The 17404-nt window shown below is 55.2% G+C and overlaps 1 protein-coding gene across 1 annotated transcript in view; it reads right to left on the bottom strand.

The window, feature by feature from the left end:
- Nucleotides 1-17404, bottom strand: part of GLI2 (GLI family zinc finger 2) — a 183071-nt gene that overhangs the window by 31829 nt on the left and 133838 nt on the right. The window contains exons 3-4 of the mRNA XM_027099177.1: nucleotides 9266-9468; nucleotides 5767-5952 (exon numbers count right to left, since the gene is read on the bottom strand). Of these exons, the coding sequence (XP_026954978.1) occupies nucleotides 5767-5952; nucleotides 9266-9468 (389 nt within the window). The remainder of the gene's footprint in view (nucleotides 1-5766; nucleotides 5953-9265; nucleotides 9469-17404) is intronic.

Raw genomic sequence — 17404 nt, 5'->3', positions numbered from 1 at the left:
ACCCCCGTGTCTCAGATGCTCAGCCCAGATGCTGCCAAACGCCGAGCGCCCCAGAGCAAAGCTGCCTGTCCCCTTCCAGGCTCCCTGCAGGCCGACAGCTGCTGGCCTCCCACAGTCTCTTCGGATTCGTTTGCATGTTTCTACCCCAGGTTCTTTTGTGACTGCTGCTCCCTCCCTCCCTCCCCCCACAAACACAGAGCCCTGCTCCTTGGCAGGTGCTCCTGGACCTGTGGGGCTCTGGGTTTGTGAAGATAGAGGGCCAGCCAGTTACAGCTGGGGCCCCTCGGGTCCTGCAGGTGGGCGGAGGGAGATGCAGAGCCCAAGGGGAGCTGATGCGGGTGGTGGCCCGGGAGAAGTGCTGGCTGACCTGAGTCCTGGGACCCGGTGCAGGACGGAACGAGGCCAGCCTGCGGGGATGGTGGACAGGTGCAGGGGCGCAGATGGGGAGAGACAGGCTGGAGGGAAGGCTGCTGGCCATGTGGTAGAGTCTGGGTTTCACCCCGAGGGTGATGGGAGGGGCGGAAGGAGGCTGAGTTGGGAGCTGGCTGGCACAGAACTGGACGGCCAGCGGGGGTGCTGCGAAGGCAGACTTGGCAGGTCTCGGGTGGGCTGGCCTGGGGGGGGTGGGCTGGTGGTGAGGAAAAGGTGTCCAGGAGGAGGTGTGGCATGGGGCCCAAACATGGGGTGGACGGTGGTGCCGACAATCGGCAGACAAAACCCTGCAGAAGGTGGTAGATTTGAAAGAGGGCAAGGATACCGGTGGAAAGAGATGGAAACCAGCACGCAGGCAGCACTGACTGTAAACCTGGCACCGAGCCACGCTCACACAGCATGCAGGGCATCACCGTCCAGGCCCCACCGGGTCCCAGCAGCACCAGCTGTCCCAGAGAGGACGCAGCTCAAGCTGGCGTGGCCTAGACCTGCCCGCAGCACCACCATCCCTGCAGCACGCTGGCTCCAGCCCAGCTGCTCTGCCCACTGGGCTCTCCCCGAGGCCATGGCTCACGGGGCCCCTCAGATGTGCTGTGCTGCCTGGGGCGGTGTGCATGAGGGAGAGCCCGTGATGCTGGTGACAGACGGAGCGGGGCCTGGAACCCTGACTTGAGGCCTGGGCGACTCCCTGGATGCTGGGAACCCCAGGGAGCCCATCTTACGGCAGGGACGGTAATTCTGGCCTCGGAAGGGGGCTGAGGGGAGTCACCCGGGGAGTGAGCATAAAGGCATGGCACACAGGCAGACCTCACCCGGATGCTCTCACACGTGCACACAGCGGGTGCTCACACGTGCTGACTCGGCCTCTCCCGCCCTCTGGGGACACCTGCCTGACCAGACCCCTCGGCCGTGGCTTCTCTGTGTCTGCCCAGCTGGCCTGGTGCCACCCAGCCCAAGGCCTTGGAAGGCAGACATCGCTCGGGGAATCTGATGTTTGGACAATGGCAGCAACCTTTATGCCCTGTATTGTCGCTGTTGTCTGAGTAGCAAGCGCACGTGTCCTCCCCAGGGCCCTCCCGCTCCCTGTGGGGGGCACCTGCAGGGCTGTTATGGGGAGGAGAGACAAAAGCATGTAGATGTATGCACTCAGGGGGCCGAGAGGCCTCACTGCACCCCTACACTGTGTGCCCATCCTGGACGAAACACCATCCTGGGGAAGACACAGGGGCGAGACAGACCCAGGGACCAGATTCTGGTGGCATCGTTTGGTCGTGCTGCGGGTTCCCTTCAGGGCAGGCTGAGGGTGACATGGGACAAAACCCACAGAGCTGGCATTGGGAGGACTGCCATGCTCCTCCCCAGTGACACTCCTGTGGGGGAGGGCAGGGAACGCTGCAGGGGAGTGGTGCTTAGGGACCACTTGAGGTGGCCCCTGTAAGTGTGAGGTAAGCAGGGCAGAGAGACGGTGAGACAGGTGGGACCTGGGACCCTTTGCCGCAGTGCTTGCACCTGGGCAAACATCTTCTTGAGCAACAAAGTACAGAGAATCTATAAGGGACTAAAAACAACTGGTGTATATGCGCAGTTGGGGCAAATTATGGACAAGAAGATACAGAAAGACCAAAAACCCAACTGCCACTTCTGAGGAGCCTGGAGCAAAAGCATGTACTGCGCATGCCCCCTGCACTCAGCACCACCAAAGGGGTGGGCAGAGCACCTAAGCCACCCCTCCCCCCGACACACCCCCATCCTCACCCCATATAAGGAACCAGCTCCCTTCCCCCGCCTTAGGGAGCGAATTGTTAGTTGTTTTCGCCCTCCCCCCACCCAGCTGCAGCAGGAGCCCCCATAAAGCCTCGCCTGAATTTCTTGTCTGGCCTCTAGTCAATTTCTATTGATAGAGGAGGTCAAGAATCCTGGTTGGTCACAAGGAAAGGAGGGGAGGGAGGGGGCATCCAGAGGGACTTCCTGGAGGAGGTGAGATCTCAGCCAGGCCTTAGGAAAGGAGGGGCTTGGCTTTGATCCAGCCGATAAGGTGGAGTTGCAGTGGCTGGTGTGGACTGGACGCCCAGGGCGGAGGACTGGGGGACAGGAGGTGGCTGAGGGGTGCAGGGGCCCCCCCAAGTCTTGCAGCCCTGCCTGGCCCCACGGGACTGCCTGCAACCCAGCAGGTCTCCTGCAGGTCTCTGTCTGCTCCCTGCCACCAGGGAGTGAAAAAGGGCTTGAGGAGAATAAATCTGCAGGAGCCGCCTGCCGGCCGCTCGCTGTGGCTTCCGGCCCTGCTGCCTGGCCTGGATCCCTGGGGGTCTCTGGGATGAGCTCCAGGACCGGCAGGTGGAGCAGCACTCACTGGGGAGGCGGCTGCATCTGACCCCAGGGGCTGGCTCGTGGTTAGGGTGCAGTTGCCCCTGTAAAAGCAGCTGTGAGGATGGCTGGGGGTGGGCGGGGGACTTGGTACCTCATGGGCACCAGGCACCTCTTCTCCCCAGAACGCCCGACTGGCCGCGCCCCCAAACGTGCCCAGCCTGCAGGCCCCGGCTCAGTTACTGACAACTCTGTTCTCCAACTACTCAGGCCTGAGGCCCCAGTGTTGTCCTCAATGCCCTTCTTCCTCCCTGATTCAACATCCCATCTAGGAACAAATCTTGTGGCTCTTCCTTCAAAATCCATCTGAAACATGACCGCTCCTCCCACCTCTGCCAGCTGGACGGCCTGCTTCCACCTTGCCCCTAAAGCTGTTCTCCGACCAGCAGCCAGAATGGAATTCCTTTTAAGAATAAGTCAGGTCTTGTATGCAGAAAATTATAAGACATTGCTGAAAGAAATTAAAGATGATACAAATAGATGGAGAGATATAACATGTTCTTGGATTGGAAGAATGAACATTGTGAAAATGCCTCTACTACCCAAAGCAATCTATAGATTCAATGCAATCCCTATCAAACTACCACTGGCATTTTTCACAGAACTAGAACAAAAAATTTCACAATTTGTATGGAAACACAAAAGACCCCGAATAGCCAAAGCAATCTTGAGAACGAAAAACAGAGCTGGAGGAATCAGGCTCCCTGACTTCAGACTATACTACAAAGCTACAGTAATCAAGACAGTATGGTACTGGCACAAAAACAGAAAGATAGATCAATGGAAAAGGATAGAGAGCCCAGAGATAAACCCACGCACATATGGTCACCTTATCTTTGATAAAGGAGGCAGGAATGTACAGTGGAGAAAGGACAGCCTCTTCAATAAGTGGTGCTGGGAAAACTGGACAGGTACATGTAAAAGTATGAGATTAGATCACTCCCTAACACCATACACAAAAATAAGCTCAAAATGGATTAAAGACCTAAATGTAAGGCCAGAAACTATCAAACTCTTAGAGGAAAACATAGGCAGAACACTCTATGACATAAATCACAGCAAGATCCTTTTGGACCCACCTCCGAGAGAAATGGAAATAAAAACAAAAATAAACAAATGGGACCTAATGAAACTTCAAAGCTTTTGCACAGCAAAGGAAACCATAAACAAGACCAAAAGACAACCCTCAGAATGGGAGAAAATATTTGCAAATGAAGCAACTGACAAAGAATTAATTTCCAAAATTTACAGCTCATGCAGCTCAATAACAAAAAAACAAACAACCCAATCCAAAAATGGGCAGAAGACCTAAATAGACATTTCTCCAAAGAAGATATACAGACTGCCAACAAACACATGAAAGAATGCTCAACATCATTAATCATTAGGGAAATGCAAATCAAAACTACAATGAGATATCATCTCACACCAGTCAGAATGGCCATCACCAAAAAATCTAGAAACAATAAATGCTGGAGAGGGTGTGGAGAAAAGGGAACCCTCTTGCACTGCTGGTGGGAATGTGAATTGGTTCAGCCACTATGGAGAACAGTACGGAGGTTCCTTAAAAAACTACAAATAGAACTACCATATGACCCAGCAATCCCACTACTGGGCATATACCCTGAGAAAACCAAAATTCAAAAAGAGTCATGTACCAAGATGTTCACTGCAGCTCTATTTACAATAGCCCGGAGATGGAAACAACCTAAGTGCCCATCATCGGATGAATGGATAAAGAAGATGTGGCACATATATACAATGGGATATTACTCAGCCATAAAAAGAAACGAAATTGAGCTATTTGTAATGAGGTGGATAGACCTAGAGTCTGTCATACAGAGTGAAGTAAGTCAGAAAGAAAAAGACAAATACCGTATGCTAACACATATATATGGAATTTAAGAAAAAAAAATGTCATGAAGAACCTAGGGGTAAGACAGGAATAAAGACACAGACCTACTGGAGAACGGACTTGAGGATATGGGGAGGGGGAAGGGTGAGCTGTGACAGGGCGAGAGAGAGGCATGGACATATGTACACTAACAAACGTAAGGTAGATAGCTAGTGGGAAGCAGCCGCATGGCACAGGGAGATCGGCTCGGTGCTTTGTGACCGCCTGGAGGGGTGGGATAGGGAGGGTGGGAGGGAGGGAGACGCAAGAGAGAAGAGATCTGGGAACATATGTATATGTATAACTGATTCACTTTGTTATAAAGCAGAAACTAGCACACCATTGTAAAGCAATTATACCCCAATAAAGATGTTAAAAAAAAAAAAAAAAAGAATAAGTCAGGTCTCATTCCTCCTCTGTCCGACCCCCTCCACGGGCCCCACCTCACTCTGCGTGAAAGCCAGTTTCACCAAGCCTTGACCGACCAGCACAGCCAGCCCCTGAACTCTGGCCCTACCCTACTGCCCCTTCACTCACGGGGTACCAGGTACACTGGCCTCCCGGGCTTTTCTTGATCCCAGCAGGCCCACTGCGGCCTCAGGCCCTTTGCGCTTGCTGTCTCTCCTGCCTGTATCACTCTTTGGCTTATTTCTGCACGGCTCATCCCTTTCAATTCTTTGCTTGAATATCATCTTCTCAGTGAGGATTTCTTGATTTCCTCTTTCAAGATGGCACCCTCATCCACCCAGTGCTCCTAACCCCATTCCTGAATTGTTCGTCTCTCCCCACTAAGCTGTAAGTAAGTTCCATGAAGGCAGAGATGAGTCCCTTTTGTTCCCTGGAGTGACTGCAGTTCCTACAACACTTCCTGGCCCGTGATGACTCACTAAGTTTTTGTGCATGTTGTTCAGACGCAGTCCCCCAAGGACAGCAGTCATGGCAGGGATTGGGGTAAACCCCAGATTCCTCCACTGGGCTCCCCCCACCACAAAAGGAGCAACAAGCACCTTCCTCGGCCTCCGGGGGGCCGTGAGCCCCTGTCCTGCTCGCCACACCCACCCTGGCCCAGCACTCACCATCCACTGGATTGAGGTAGTCATGGAGATGGGGTGCACTGGCCGCACCCCCGCTCTGCATCAGCAGGTCCCCATATGGCGTGGGGTGGCCTGCCATGAGGGGCATCTGGTGGTAATAGTCTGAGGGGTTGGTGCTTGAAGGGGGGAGGCCAAGCAGCCCCCTCTCCTTCAGGTGTTCGTGGGCAACTGCGGGCAGGAGGGAGGGAGAGGAAGAAACTGTCAGAACCCGGCCAGAAAGAAGAGAAACATGCACCTGGCCCGAGGAGGCCCCTCCGGGCCCTGCAGCCCTCCCCTGCCCTCTGGGTCCCTGGGTCCCCCTCCCCCGCCGTCCCTGGTCAGGCTGGGGCGGGGCTGTTTCTGCTGATGGGGCAGCCAGATCCCAGCCTGCACATTCCTCCACTTGCTCAAAGCCGTAAACAACTGCTTCCTTCTCCCAGCCCCACAGATGCCCAGAGCTCCAGGGTCCGTGGTCCGGCACAGTCTCCAAAGGAAAAAGAAGATGAAGTCGGAGGTGCCAGGGTGGCCAGACAGCTGGGCGCCAGGTCAGACTCACCCAGCACTCGAAGTGGGATGGCAGGCGAGCGCTCGCCCGCCCTGGCCACCTGTCAGAACCTGGGCGGGCGGTCCACCCCCAGTCCCGCACTCAGCCCTGCCGGGGCTTAGCAAAGAGGCCGGGAGGATGAACTTCAGAGTACCTTGAGGGGGCCTGGCACTCAGGGGTGTGGTGTTAGTTAAAGGGGGGCTTGGAAGCCAAACATACCCCTCAGGGGTCCTGGCTTTTACCAGGTGTGCAAAATTAAGAAGGTGCCACCTCTCTGAGCTGGCTCAGTTTTCCATCTGTAAAATGGGGGTAATAATACCCACCAGTCAAATTACTATTAAAAATGACAGGGCTTCCCTGGTGGCACAGTGGTTGAGCGTCCGCCTGCCAATGCACGGGACGCGGGTTCGTGCCCCGGTCCGGGAAGATCCACATGCCGCGGAGCGGCTGGGCCCATGAGCCATGGCCGCTGAGCCTGCGTGTCCGGAGCCTGTGCTCCGCAACGGGAGATGCCACAGCAGTGAGAGGCCCGCGTACCGCAAAACAAAAAAGGTATCATCAGCCAACGTTGTGCTGGGCGTTCCATTGGGTGGGTGCAGTCACAGGGCTGAGGGGATAACATCCACTCTCTGGTTTCACTAGCATCACACCATGAGCTGATCCCCTCAGCAGATGAGGACTCTGGCACTTAAAGAGATAAAGATGCTGCCCAAGGCCACACAGCAGGGAGTTTGAATCCAGAGCCCGGGAATTGGCCTCCTTGCTATTAGTCTTGGCAGGTGTCAAAGGAGATGCACACAGTCCGGGCAGAAGGAAGCAGCTGGTCCGTGGAAGCCATCACCCTCCCCTTCCTCCTCTCCCTCTCCCGCTCTATCCTCTAGGGACAGCCCTAGCCTGCAGCCCCTCGGCCTCTGCCTGGCCTGCCTGTGCCTGAAATGCCCTCCCCTCCCCCTTCTTGCTTGTGCCTCTTCGCTGAAGCCTTCCTTGAGGGCCCATTGTTCACACACACACACACACACACACACACACACACACACACACACACACACACAGAGTCTGGTCTGGCGGACCCTGCCTCTGCTCCTCGACCCTGCTACAGACGTCTCTCAGGGCCCTCCCTGACGCAGGCCTCGAGGGGACCGCCCCATCTCCGTGTGTATTAGTTTCCTCGGGCTGCTGTAACAAGTTAGTACAGGCTTGCTAACTGCTGCGAAAATGCATTTTTATTCTCCCTCAGGTCTTGAGGCCAGAAGTCCAAAATCAAGGTGTCAGCGGGGCCACCCACTCTGGAGGCTTTAGGGGAAAACCTGTTTCTTGCCTATTCCAGCTTCTGGGAGTTGCCAGCTTCCTTGGCTTGTGGCCACATCACTCCCATCTTTGCGTTGTCTTCTTATCTATGTGTCCCTTATAAGGACACTTGTCATTGGATTTAAGGCCCACGTGGATAATCCAGGATGATCTCTTCAACTCAGAATCGCCAACTTAATCACATCGGCAGAGAGCCCTTTTCCACATGAGGCCATGCTCTCGGGTTCAGGGCTTAGGACGTACATGTATCTTCCTGAGGGCACCACGCCACCCGCTGCACCACATGTGAACTTCAAGGCAGGAGCAGTGTCTTGGACCCTGGCCTGCACTGCCAGGAGAGGCTGGGGAGCTCCGGTCCACTTCCCGGGAGACACGGGCTCTGTGTGGATGTGTCACACCCTTTGGCGCGTCCTGGATTGGTCGCGGCCACTCAGGGGCCCACGCAGAGTTCAGGGCCAGGAGCAGTGGTGAAGGGCCATTTCTGAATGGCTCCATCCTGGCTGGCCATCTTCATGTCTCACGGCTGCAGCCATTCACCTTGTCTGGTTTTTCTTTGTGACTCTGCCCTTTTCTGTCTCAAATGAATTGAACAGGGTTGCCATCTGACTGAGCTGGGCCACTCAGTATCCTCTCAGGAGGGACACAAAGTCACTGGTGGTCACCCCGGAGCCTTGGGGCTGGGGTCCCGTTCAGAGGCCATGCGTTGACCTGCCAGAGATGTCGACAGAAACCTGCCCAGCTCTGCCTTCGTTCTGCTCTGGGGGGGGCCCTGAGACACCCCGATACAACACCTACTCTGCTTAACACCAGCTTCTGCAGACTTTGGCATCTTGCAACCAAGTAATTCTCACCTAAGATAGGACCTCCATGAATAAACAGATGTCACCATTCTTATTATGTAATTTGCATGCCAAGGCTGTTTATGAATAGTGCTTTTTTTCATAAATTTATTTATTTATTATTCATTTTTGGCTGCATTGGGTCTTCGCTGCTGCGTGCAGGCTTTCTCTAGTTGCAGTGAGTGGCGGCTACTCTTGGTTGTGGTGCACGGGCTTCTCATTGTGGTGGCTTCTCTTGTTGTGGAGCATGGGCTCTAGGCACGTGGGCTTCAGTAGTTGTGGCACGTGGGCTCAGTAGTTGTCGCTCATGGGCTCTAGAGCACAGGCTCAGTAGCTGTGGCTCATGGGTTCTAGAGCGCAGCCTCAGTAGTTGTGGCACATGGGCTCAGTAGTTGTCGCTCGTGGGCTCTAGAGCACAGGCTCAGTAGTTGTGGCACGTGGGCTCAGTAGTTGTGGCTCATGGGCTCTAGAGCGCAGGCTCAGTGGTTATGGCGCACGGGCTTAGGTGCTCCGTGGTATGTGGTAGCTTCCCGGACCAGGGCTCGAACCTGTGTCCCCTGCATCAGCAGGCGGATTCTTAACCACTGCGCCACCTGGGAAGTCCTACGAATAGTTCTTTAATGAGCGCAAAAACCAATGCACCCCTGGTTCCCTTGTCTTGGACCACTCATTTATCGAAAGACCTACTGTTGATGGGGGGCAGGGAGGAAGGCCAGCCACTGACCATCCCACGGACAGCAGCTGAGGAATGACCAGCATTAGAGTTAGCATCCCTCCCCCCACCCTGCTGCCCCAGGCCCTCCCGACTCACCGTCCGCAGGGCTGAGGCCCCTGGCTGCAGAGATGGCGGGGTGCGTGGGGCTGCCGTGCACAGCGCAGAGGTACTGCTCCATGTGGGAGCTCACGTACGGGTGTGGGGCGTTGAAGGGGGACTCCCCAGGGCCGGCAGGGTGTGGGGAAAGTCGGATCAATGAGATATCCGAGATGACCGGGCTGCCACTCAGGGCGGGAGGCCTGCAGAGACAAAGGGGAACATTTTAAGAAGGTGTGGCCCACCCAGGAGGATGCCCAGGGAACCCCGTTAAGGAGCAGAACCAAACGGGCGGCTGCACCTTTATTTATTTGCCAACATTCCCTGGTCACCCTCATACAGAGTCTCAAATCTCATACACTAGCCAGGAAATGCAGATGGAAAGCTCCCGGGGCTGGTGCAGCAGCCCACCCACCCGTCTCATGTTGGTGATGGAATTCTGCACACACAGAGCTGGATGTGCTGGACCACAAGCTCGGCAGGCCACACACCTCTGCGAGTTGTTGCCACTGCTTCCCCGGTGCCCGCTCAGGAGCAGACACATTAACAAGTAAGTCTCCGAAATGGACGCATGCCCGCATCCTACCAACTGGTATGAAAACAGGCCATGAAAACACTAACACCAGGGGGAAGATACAAAGAGCTCATCTTCCTAACAGAACTGAGGAAAAGAGAAATCAGGAGATGCCCTGAAAGATGGAGAATTTGGGGCTTCCGTGGGACAATCCCTGCAGTGAAGCACTCAGCCACGGGATCGGCTGTAAAAGAAAAGCTCAGGATTCAAGGAGCCTTTGGAAACGCTGAGCCGTCATGAAAATTTTGGAATACCGTTCCAGCTTTCCTTACGTGGAACTCCTTCTCATGTTCCCAGAGTATCCCTTCTCTGACGCCCACTGACCATCGGGCACGCAGCTGGCGTGGTCCCCTGGGCTAGGGCTGGTGTGGCCGCGGCCCATTTCTATGGTCAGCCCTGCTCAGCTCAACAGAAGGACAGGCCTGCTCCCCGGGGGCCTCCAAGCAGCTGTTAGCATGTTAGTTACAAGGGTATTTTGAGGTCATCTACTCCAAAACTTGCCCATATTAAAGTAAAAATCAGACTGGGGGGAGCTGCTGTGAAAGCACAACTAAGTCACTGGAACCAAATCTAAAGATTTCATTTTCGATTTTTCAGAAAATAGGGGCCTCTCTGTGACTTGACACAGTGCAAAGAATATGTGTTCAAATCAGACCAACCTGCATTAGAATCTCAGTCACTATGGAGAACAGTATGGAGGTTCCTTAAAAAACTAAAAACAGAGCTACCATATGACCCAGCGATCCCACTCCTGGGCATATATCCAGAGAAAACACTAATTTGAAAAGGTACATGCACCTCAATATTCATAGCAGCACTATTTACAACAGCCAGGACATGGAAACAACCTAAATGTCCATTGACAGATGAATGGATAAAGCAGATGTGGTACATATATAGAACGGAATATTACTCAGTCATAAAAAATAAAGAAATAATTCCATTTGCAGCAACATGGATGGCCCTAGAGATTATCATACTAAGTGAAGTAAATCAGACAAAGACAAATACCATATGATGTCACTTAAATTTGAAATCTAAAAAAATGATACGAATAAACTTATTTACAAAATAGAAATAGACTCACAGACATAGAAAACAAACTTATGGTTACCAAAGAGGAAAAGTAAGGGGAGGGATAAATTAGGAGTTTGGGATTAACAGATACACTCTACTATACATAAAATAAATAAACAACAAGGACCCAGTGTATAGCACAGGGAACTATACTCAATATCTTGTAATAAACTATAATGAAAAGAATCTAAAAAAAAAGAATATATATATATATATATATATATATATATATATATATATATATATATAACTGAGTCACTTTGCTGTACACCTGAAGCTGATAGAACATTGTAAATGAACTATATTTCAATAAAAATTTTAAAAAAGAACCTTAGCCTTCATCAGCTCAGTTACTCTGAGCAAGTAACTTAACCTCACCAAGCCTCAGTTTCCTCATCTGTAAAATGGGGATAACAACAGTGCCCATTTCCTAGGGTTGCCATGAGGATGAAATTCCCCCAAATGGTGCCTGAGACAGCCACCAGTCAATAAGTGAGAGTTGTTATTACAGCATTAGTACCACACTTTGAGGGCAAAATCCAGATGCGCCCGGGAAGCCCTCAAAACCTTGACGTCGGATGTGTGAAAAAGTGCTGTGAGAACCGGTTACTTCAGAGAGGGCATGACTTGTCCATGGGCTGGAGCACACCAGAGCTAATTACTGATTATGTGCAACAGGGCAAGAAAACTGTGCTTATGACACAGTGCGAACCAGGACCCAAACAGGTGACATCCAGATGTCTTAACATCTGGGTTACACAAGCTCCGTGCTCAGAGGCCGCTCTACAGGCCTGGGTGTATGCATTCTGCTACTTTATTTTCGAGCTTTTGCAGATGTAATTGCAACGGATGTGCTGATCCAATGGACCCGCCGGGGCACTTCCACGCTGTGGTGTTTTCAGCCATGCCAATTCTTGGCCTACCTGTACCCTATACCTCGTCAGGGCAATTCCTTCTCTTCCCTGCAAGCCTGGGTCAAGGGACCCCGGTGGTCAGTGGTGCTCTCCCTGAAACCCCTTCCCCTGACATGAGGTCTCTGCTCCCCCTGGGGGGCATGGTTCCCATCTTAGGTGGGCAGGTGTGTTTCCCAGGCAACCAGGGAGCAGGGCGTGTCCCAGGCACCGCTGCATCGAGCATCTGGCAGGCAACTGTTATCCCGCAGGTGTTCAGAGGTATCTTCAGAGCCAGTGATGGTGACACATCTGTGAACCAGGCACTGAGCCTGGCAGAAGGGAGCCTCTGCCATCAGTCACAGCCTCCAGCTATCCTCACTCACAAGCCGCCATTAGAGGCCAGGCCACCTGTGAGGAAACTGCACTGGGTGCCAGGGACCAAAGCAGTGGCTCCGCTTTGGGCCACAGAGGCCACAGGGGAGAAGAGTGAGTAAGCGATGCATCTCCTGTCCCGAGAGCCTTGGTCCACCACTGGGCACTCAAGGCAGGGTAGGTTTCAGGGCCCACAGGATGCTGGCCAGGTTCGAGGGCAGGGCAGCCTGGCGTTACTGAAGCTGGTGGCCCTAAGTGGCCTGGCCAGGCCTCCCTAGCAACACGTCACCCTGTGGGGTGCAAGGACCACAGCTAAGGCCCCACAAGGCAAGCCAGTGATTATGTGCGGATTTAAAGGAACACATGGAGGGTACACGGTGGCCCTGGTCTGTCCAAGGCGACTCCCATCCCACCGGCCAAACAGGAGGCTGGAGGGGGTCTTGTCGTGGCAACGTGCACCCCGCTGTGGGGCTGCCTGGCGGGGCCGGAATCAGTGCAGCCTCAGCAGCTGGGCCCGGAGGTGGCAGGTGGGGGCCGAGTCCCCATGCTGAGAAGCTGGGACTTTTATCTCTACACCTCTGCCACCACCCTTTGGAGGAGAGTGACCTCTGTTATCCCCTTCCCATCACATTATTCTCCAAGGAAAGGGAGAGGAGCTCGAGGTTCTTCCAGGCCACGCCCCTCCCCACAGGGATGCTGACTTCAGAACAGCAGCCCGTGATGATGGCCAGCCTGATGGCCGCTGGGAGGAGACGTGAAAACTCTGGCACCAACAATGCACCTCACCCACGAGGGCTCTGGGTCCAGAGACGGAGGTCACCCCACAAGCCGTGTGGCCAGAGACGCAGGCCGGGACTCAACCCAAGCTGCCTCACTGCCGGGACGGTGCCGCCCTCAGCCCAGGCTCTCCCTGCCCCAACAGGGAACAGTCGGGGACTCCTTGTCCCCTTGGTGTGACACAGCAGAAGCTCGGAGAGGCCACTGCCTGCCCCTAAGCAGATTCGACAGGGGATGGCCGTGAGGTGGGTTAGGTAACAACAGAGCTGATGAAAGGGTGCACAGAACAGCCCCTGCCCTTCCGGTTCCAGGCCTGGGAGTGGGGTCTGGGCCAGCAGAGCCTCCCAGGGGGGACAGAAGCAAAGGTGAGTCCTGGCAACGCAGAGCACAGCTGGGTTCTGGAGCCTGTCCAGGGGGACCCAGGTCGGCGTCCGGAAGCAGTGGGACAGGGCCAACCCCGACCCTTCCCACTTAGCTGGGTGGCCGCGGCCAGGATGCTGTTCCTCTCTGGTGCCTCTCCAGGAGGTAGACAAAGACCAGCGCTGGGCACATGGTAGGGGGGTTCACAGCACTAAGCCCCTTCCCTCCCTTTTCAGCAACAAGCCAGCTCGGGGTGCGCAGTGTCTGCTGACCTGGGCCTGCGGGACCCAAGACAACAGGCCCATTAACACAGCTACAGACGACTGTTGAGACACCTCCTCTGGGAAGCCTCCTTAGATGTCCCCTCTGCATGGCACCGCTCAGCTGTGCCCTGACCTGGCATTTCCGTAAGACTGGGTGCCAGCTGCCACGGGGTCACATGCATGTATTTCGTTTACTAATCTAAATTCAGAAATCCACAAAGTAGGCACCTTATGCCCATTTTACAGATGAGAACACTCTCAGAAAGGCTAGGTCCCTTGCCGAAGGTCACTCAGAGAGCAAGTCTCGGAACCACAACCAATCCAGGCGGGTCTGGACCCGAGCCTCTACCTGGGCCCGTCCCCTGGCAGAGAAGCGGGTGCTCTTGACGACTGCGACGTTTTGTGAGCGAGCGGGGCTCTGGCGGGTGCAGGATCAGGGAGGTGGCGGCGGCACTGGGGAAGAAAAGAACTCACCCCCCCATCCCCCGCCCCGCTCCAGCTCCCTCTATCCTCACCCCCACTCCCATCCCATCACCACGCACAATCAAGTCAGCTTTCAGGAGGGAGGCGGAGCCTCTCCCTCACACTGTGTTGTGAAGGACTGATAGGGTCCAGGGTCACAAATGTTCCAGGAGACTGTCATTTTAACAGACCAAACAAAGCCGAAGGAATGAATCTCAAATGGCAGAATTCGAAGCATTAGGAATGCATCCGAGGGACCAGGGGCCTTCCCAGCAGCCCTGAACTCACAGCAACACAGCCACCCTTCAAGGCTGGTCCTTCAGGGACCAGAGCTGCTCTTTCTTGGACGCTTGCCCCATCCCGCCTGACAGACAGTCCCCACACAGGCGGTGCTATCAGTGCTGGGGAACCAAGAACAGTGCCATCGGACCTACCAGGCAAGGCAGATGCCGTGAAATCAGAGCTGCTGCTTCAGGCCACCCCTCAGCCACAGCCTCCCTTTCTTCTTCCATTTCCACGCTGTGGGCTGCGGGATCCCGACCCTGGTCTTAGCCGTGGCCCATCCAGGCCTTGAATTCTGGCAACTGGGCAGAGACTCAAGGAAGGGACCTTGAGGATGGGAGGAGGGACCAGATGTGTGAGCTCATTTTAAAAGATGGTCACATTCTCCCGGGCTGTAGGCACACACGTGTGCATGCTCACGCGCTTGCAGGCCTCAGTCAACCGGACCGGCAAAGTCAGCCTTTCTGCAGCTGCTCGGTTTGGACACTACCTTTATGCACTGCCTTCTACCCTTCGGTCCAGCTCTGAGCTCATCTGAGCCTGACTCTATCAACTGTTTCTTCCCATATTTGTTAATCTTCCCAAGAAAATTGCCCCAAGCCCTTGCTCTGTTCCCAGCGACCTGTAGGGAGCTCAGAGCCCAAGTGGAAGAGGCACAAACAAATCAGTTTAAAGATTCCAGCAGAGGAACAAATTCCCTAACTCTGTCTGAAGGTTCCTCAGAGGTGACCTTGAGCTGGGCTCTGAAGGATGAATAGGAGCTCATGAGCACATTGCAAATAAAGGAAGCAGCAAGTGCAGGGAAAGGCTAGAGCATAAGAACGTGTGTTTGAAGGTTATATCTTGGGGGAAGCAGCAGAGCCCAATCTGCTGCTGGGTGGGCGATCTGTGTTGGACCCACTTCCCTTCTTCTGCTGTGGGTGGGCGACATGTAGCCTGTGCCCTGACGATCAGACGTTCCATATCCCCGGGCACCATCAGAGATGGGCATGTGCCCCAGACAGCCCCTTTGGCTGAAATCTTTGGGAAAGAAGTATGCTCTGTCCACAGAGGTTGCTGTGTGGGTGGAGCCACTGGGGGCCCTGAAGGGAGAGGCCAGGAACAGAGATGATACACAAACATCAGAGCTGAACGCCGTGGAACCAGTTTTTTGAATTGAGCCCCTGGAGAGGGATCTGGCTTTGCCAGAAGCTGGTACCCTCGGCCTTTTCAGTTCTCTGAGCCAATGCATTTGTTTGTTTGTTTCAACCAGTTTCAGCTGACTTTTTCTGTCTTAGGCAACTGCCAGGGCCTGTCAAGGCGAGCCTTGACTAATCAGCCTTCCCCTGCCCGGAGTGATCCAGGGGCCCAGCTTCCCGCAAGGCAGACCGGATCCGTAGTTCCTTGGGCCTGTGCACCCTCTGGCCTGCAGGCATCCTGTCCATAGCTGCTGGGCGGCACGGGCAGCTGTGCTGGCCCTTCCGTTTGTGTGTGTGTGTGTGTATGCGTGCACGTGTGTGTGTGTGTCCTTCTCCCTGGAGGCAAGCCCAGCAAAGGGCCTCTCCTTAGCAGGTTCTTTCCTGTTTCCCTCCCTCCCTCCCTCTTGGGAGGGCCCTGCCGACCCCCCGGACAAGATTTCAGGGCTAGGCCACCAGCCGGGCGAAGAAAGGAGGAAAAGGGACCAAGCAAGTGCAGACCTAGCTGGCCAGTTGCCGTTCCAGCCTAAGTGGGCGCTGCCGGGGACGCTATTCCTGAACACGTGGTCAACATTCGCTGGACGCCAATGGCGTGCGGCATGTCCAGCAACTCCGCAAGGCAGGTCGTATTGCCCCCATTGCAAAGAGGAGGAAACCCGAGGCTCGGGGCCGTTAGGAGCCTCGCCCGAGGTTGCAGAGCTTTAAGGGGCCGAGCGCCTTTCTGACTCTGGGAAGGCAGACTCAGCCTTCTGACGTCCCCAAGAGCGTATGCACGGACAGGCAAGCTACCGCCACAGCTGTTTCTGCCCCTGACAAGCCCAGCCTGGTGTCCCTCTGCAGACACGGCCTCAGCTGGACCCTGGGGGCAGGGGCGCAGGTGGAGGGGAGCTGCTCACACAGGCGGGCAGAGCCTGGACTCTGGGCGTGAATTGCGGCTCTGTCCCTGCTTGTGGGCCTCAGTCGTGCTATCCGCCCCCTGGCTGGCAGGATGGGGCGGCTGGGAGAGGGAAGGAGCTCAGTGTGGAAAGTGCATGCTGCGCTCCTGGGTGCCTAGTAGGTGCTCGGGCTGTGCCCACCGTCTCTTTTCTTAGATTTAACAGATGAGCAAATGGAGGGAAGTCAGAGGGTGGCGGAGTGGCCCCAGCCTGCGTCCCCCAGTATTCAGCCCCAGGCCCCTTCCCATGTGCTGGCACAAAAGTTTTGCAGGCAGATGAAAGGGCAAGCCAGGGCGCTGGGAACCCTGCATGTCCGTGTGTATCTCAGCCTGAGCTGGCTGGGCCTGAGCGAGCACGCCTAGACCCTTGAGGACGGGCACCATCCCTGGGCGCTGGCCCGATGGGGTGCGTTGCTAGAGGGCGTTGGCTTCCGCCAGGCTTGGGGGTGGGCTGGGGGGGCAGAGTGAGCCTTCACTGATGGGAAGAGTTGGGGGGCGTCTGACCCCCAGCACAGCCTGAGCCAAGGCGCGGGGGCAGGAACCAATGTGCTCCTTAATTCGGGGAGAGGAGGGGACAGATGTGCAGGGATTCGTGCCCCTGGCCCCCACCCACTGCGCCTGTTTGGAGAGGAGGGAGAACAATGCGGTGCTGACTCACCCAGACTCAGCACAAGCTGTCAGGGCAGGATCTCCTGCGCCGGGTCAGCGGCTGGGAGGAAGCACCCTTGGCCACCCAGAGGCACTCCTTCTGGAGGCTTTGTTCAAAGACCTTTTCTTGTGCGGGGCAGTAGGGCCAGAACAGGCAGGAATAAGGCCTTCACATCCCATTTCACAGACAGCATGACTGACACCCAAAGCGACAGTTGGGACAGCCACAGCGAGGTCGGTGGGAACAGCAGGACCAGAACACTGAGACCCGGGCGCTGGGCATCACCCTCTCCTCGCCTGGTCCAGGGCCCTGGGCATCACC

Source organism: Aethalodelphis obliquidens, unplaced genomic scaffold (genome assembly GCF_003676395.1).
Source record: "Aethalodelphis obliquidens isolate GAN/ISIS:26980383/991018 unplaced genomic scaffold, ASM367639v1 scaffold129, whole genome shotgun sequence".
Lineage (NCBI taxonomy): Eukaryota > Metazoa > Chordata > Mammalia > Artiodactyla > Delphinidae > Aethalodelphis > Aethalodelphis obliquidens.
This window is presented reverse-complemented; position numbering and strand designations above follow the sequence as displayed.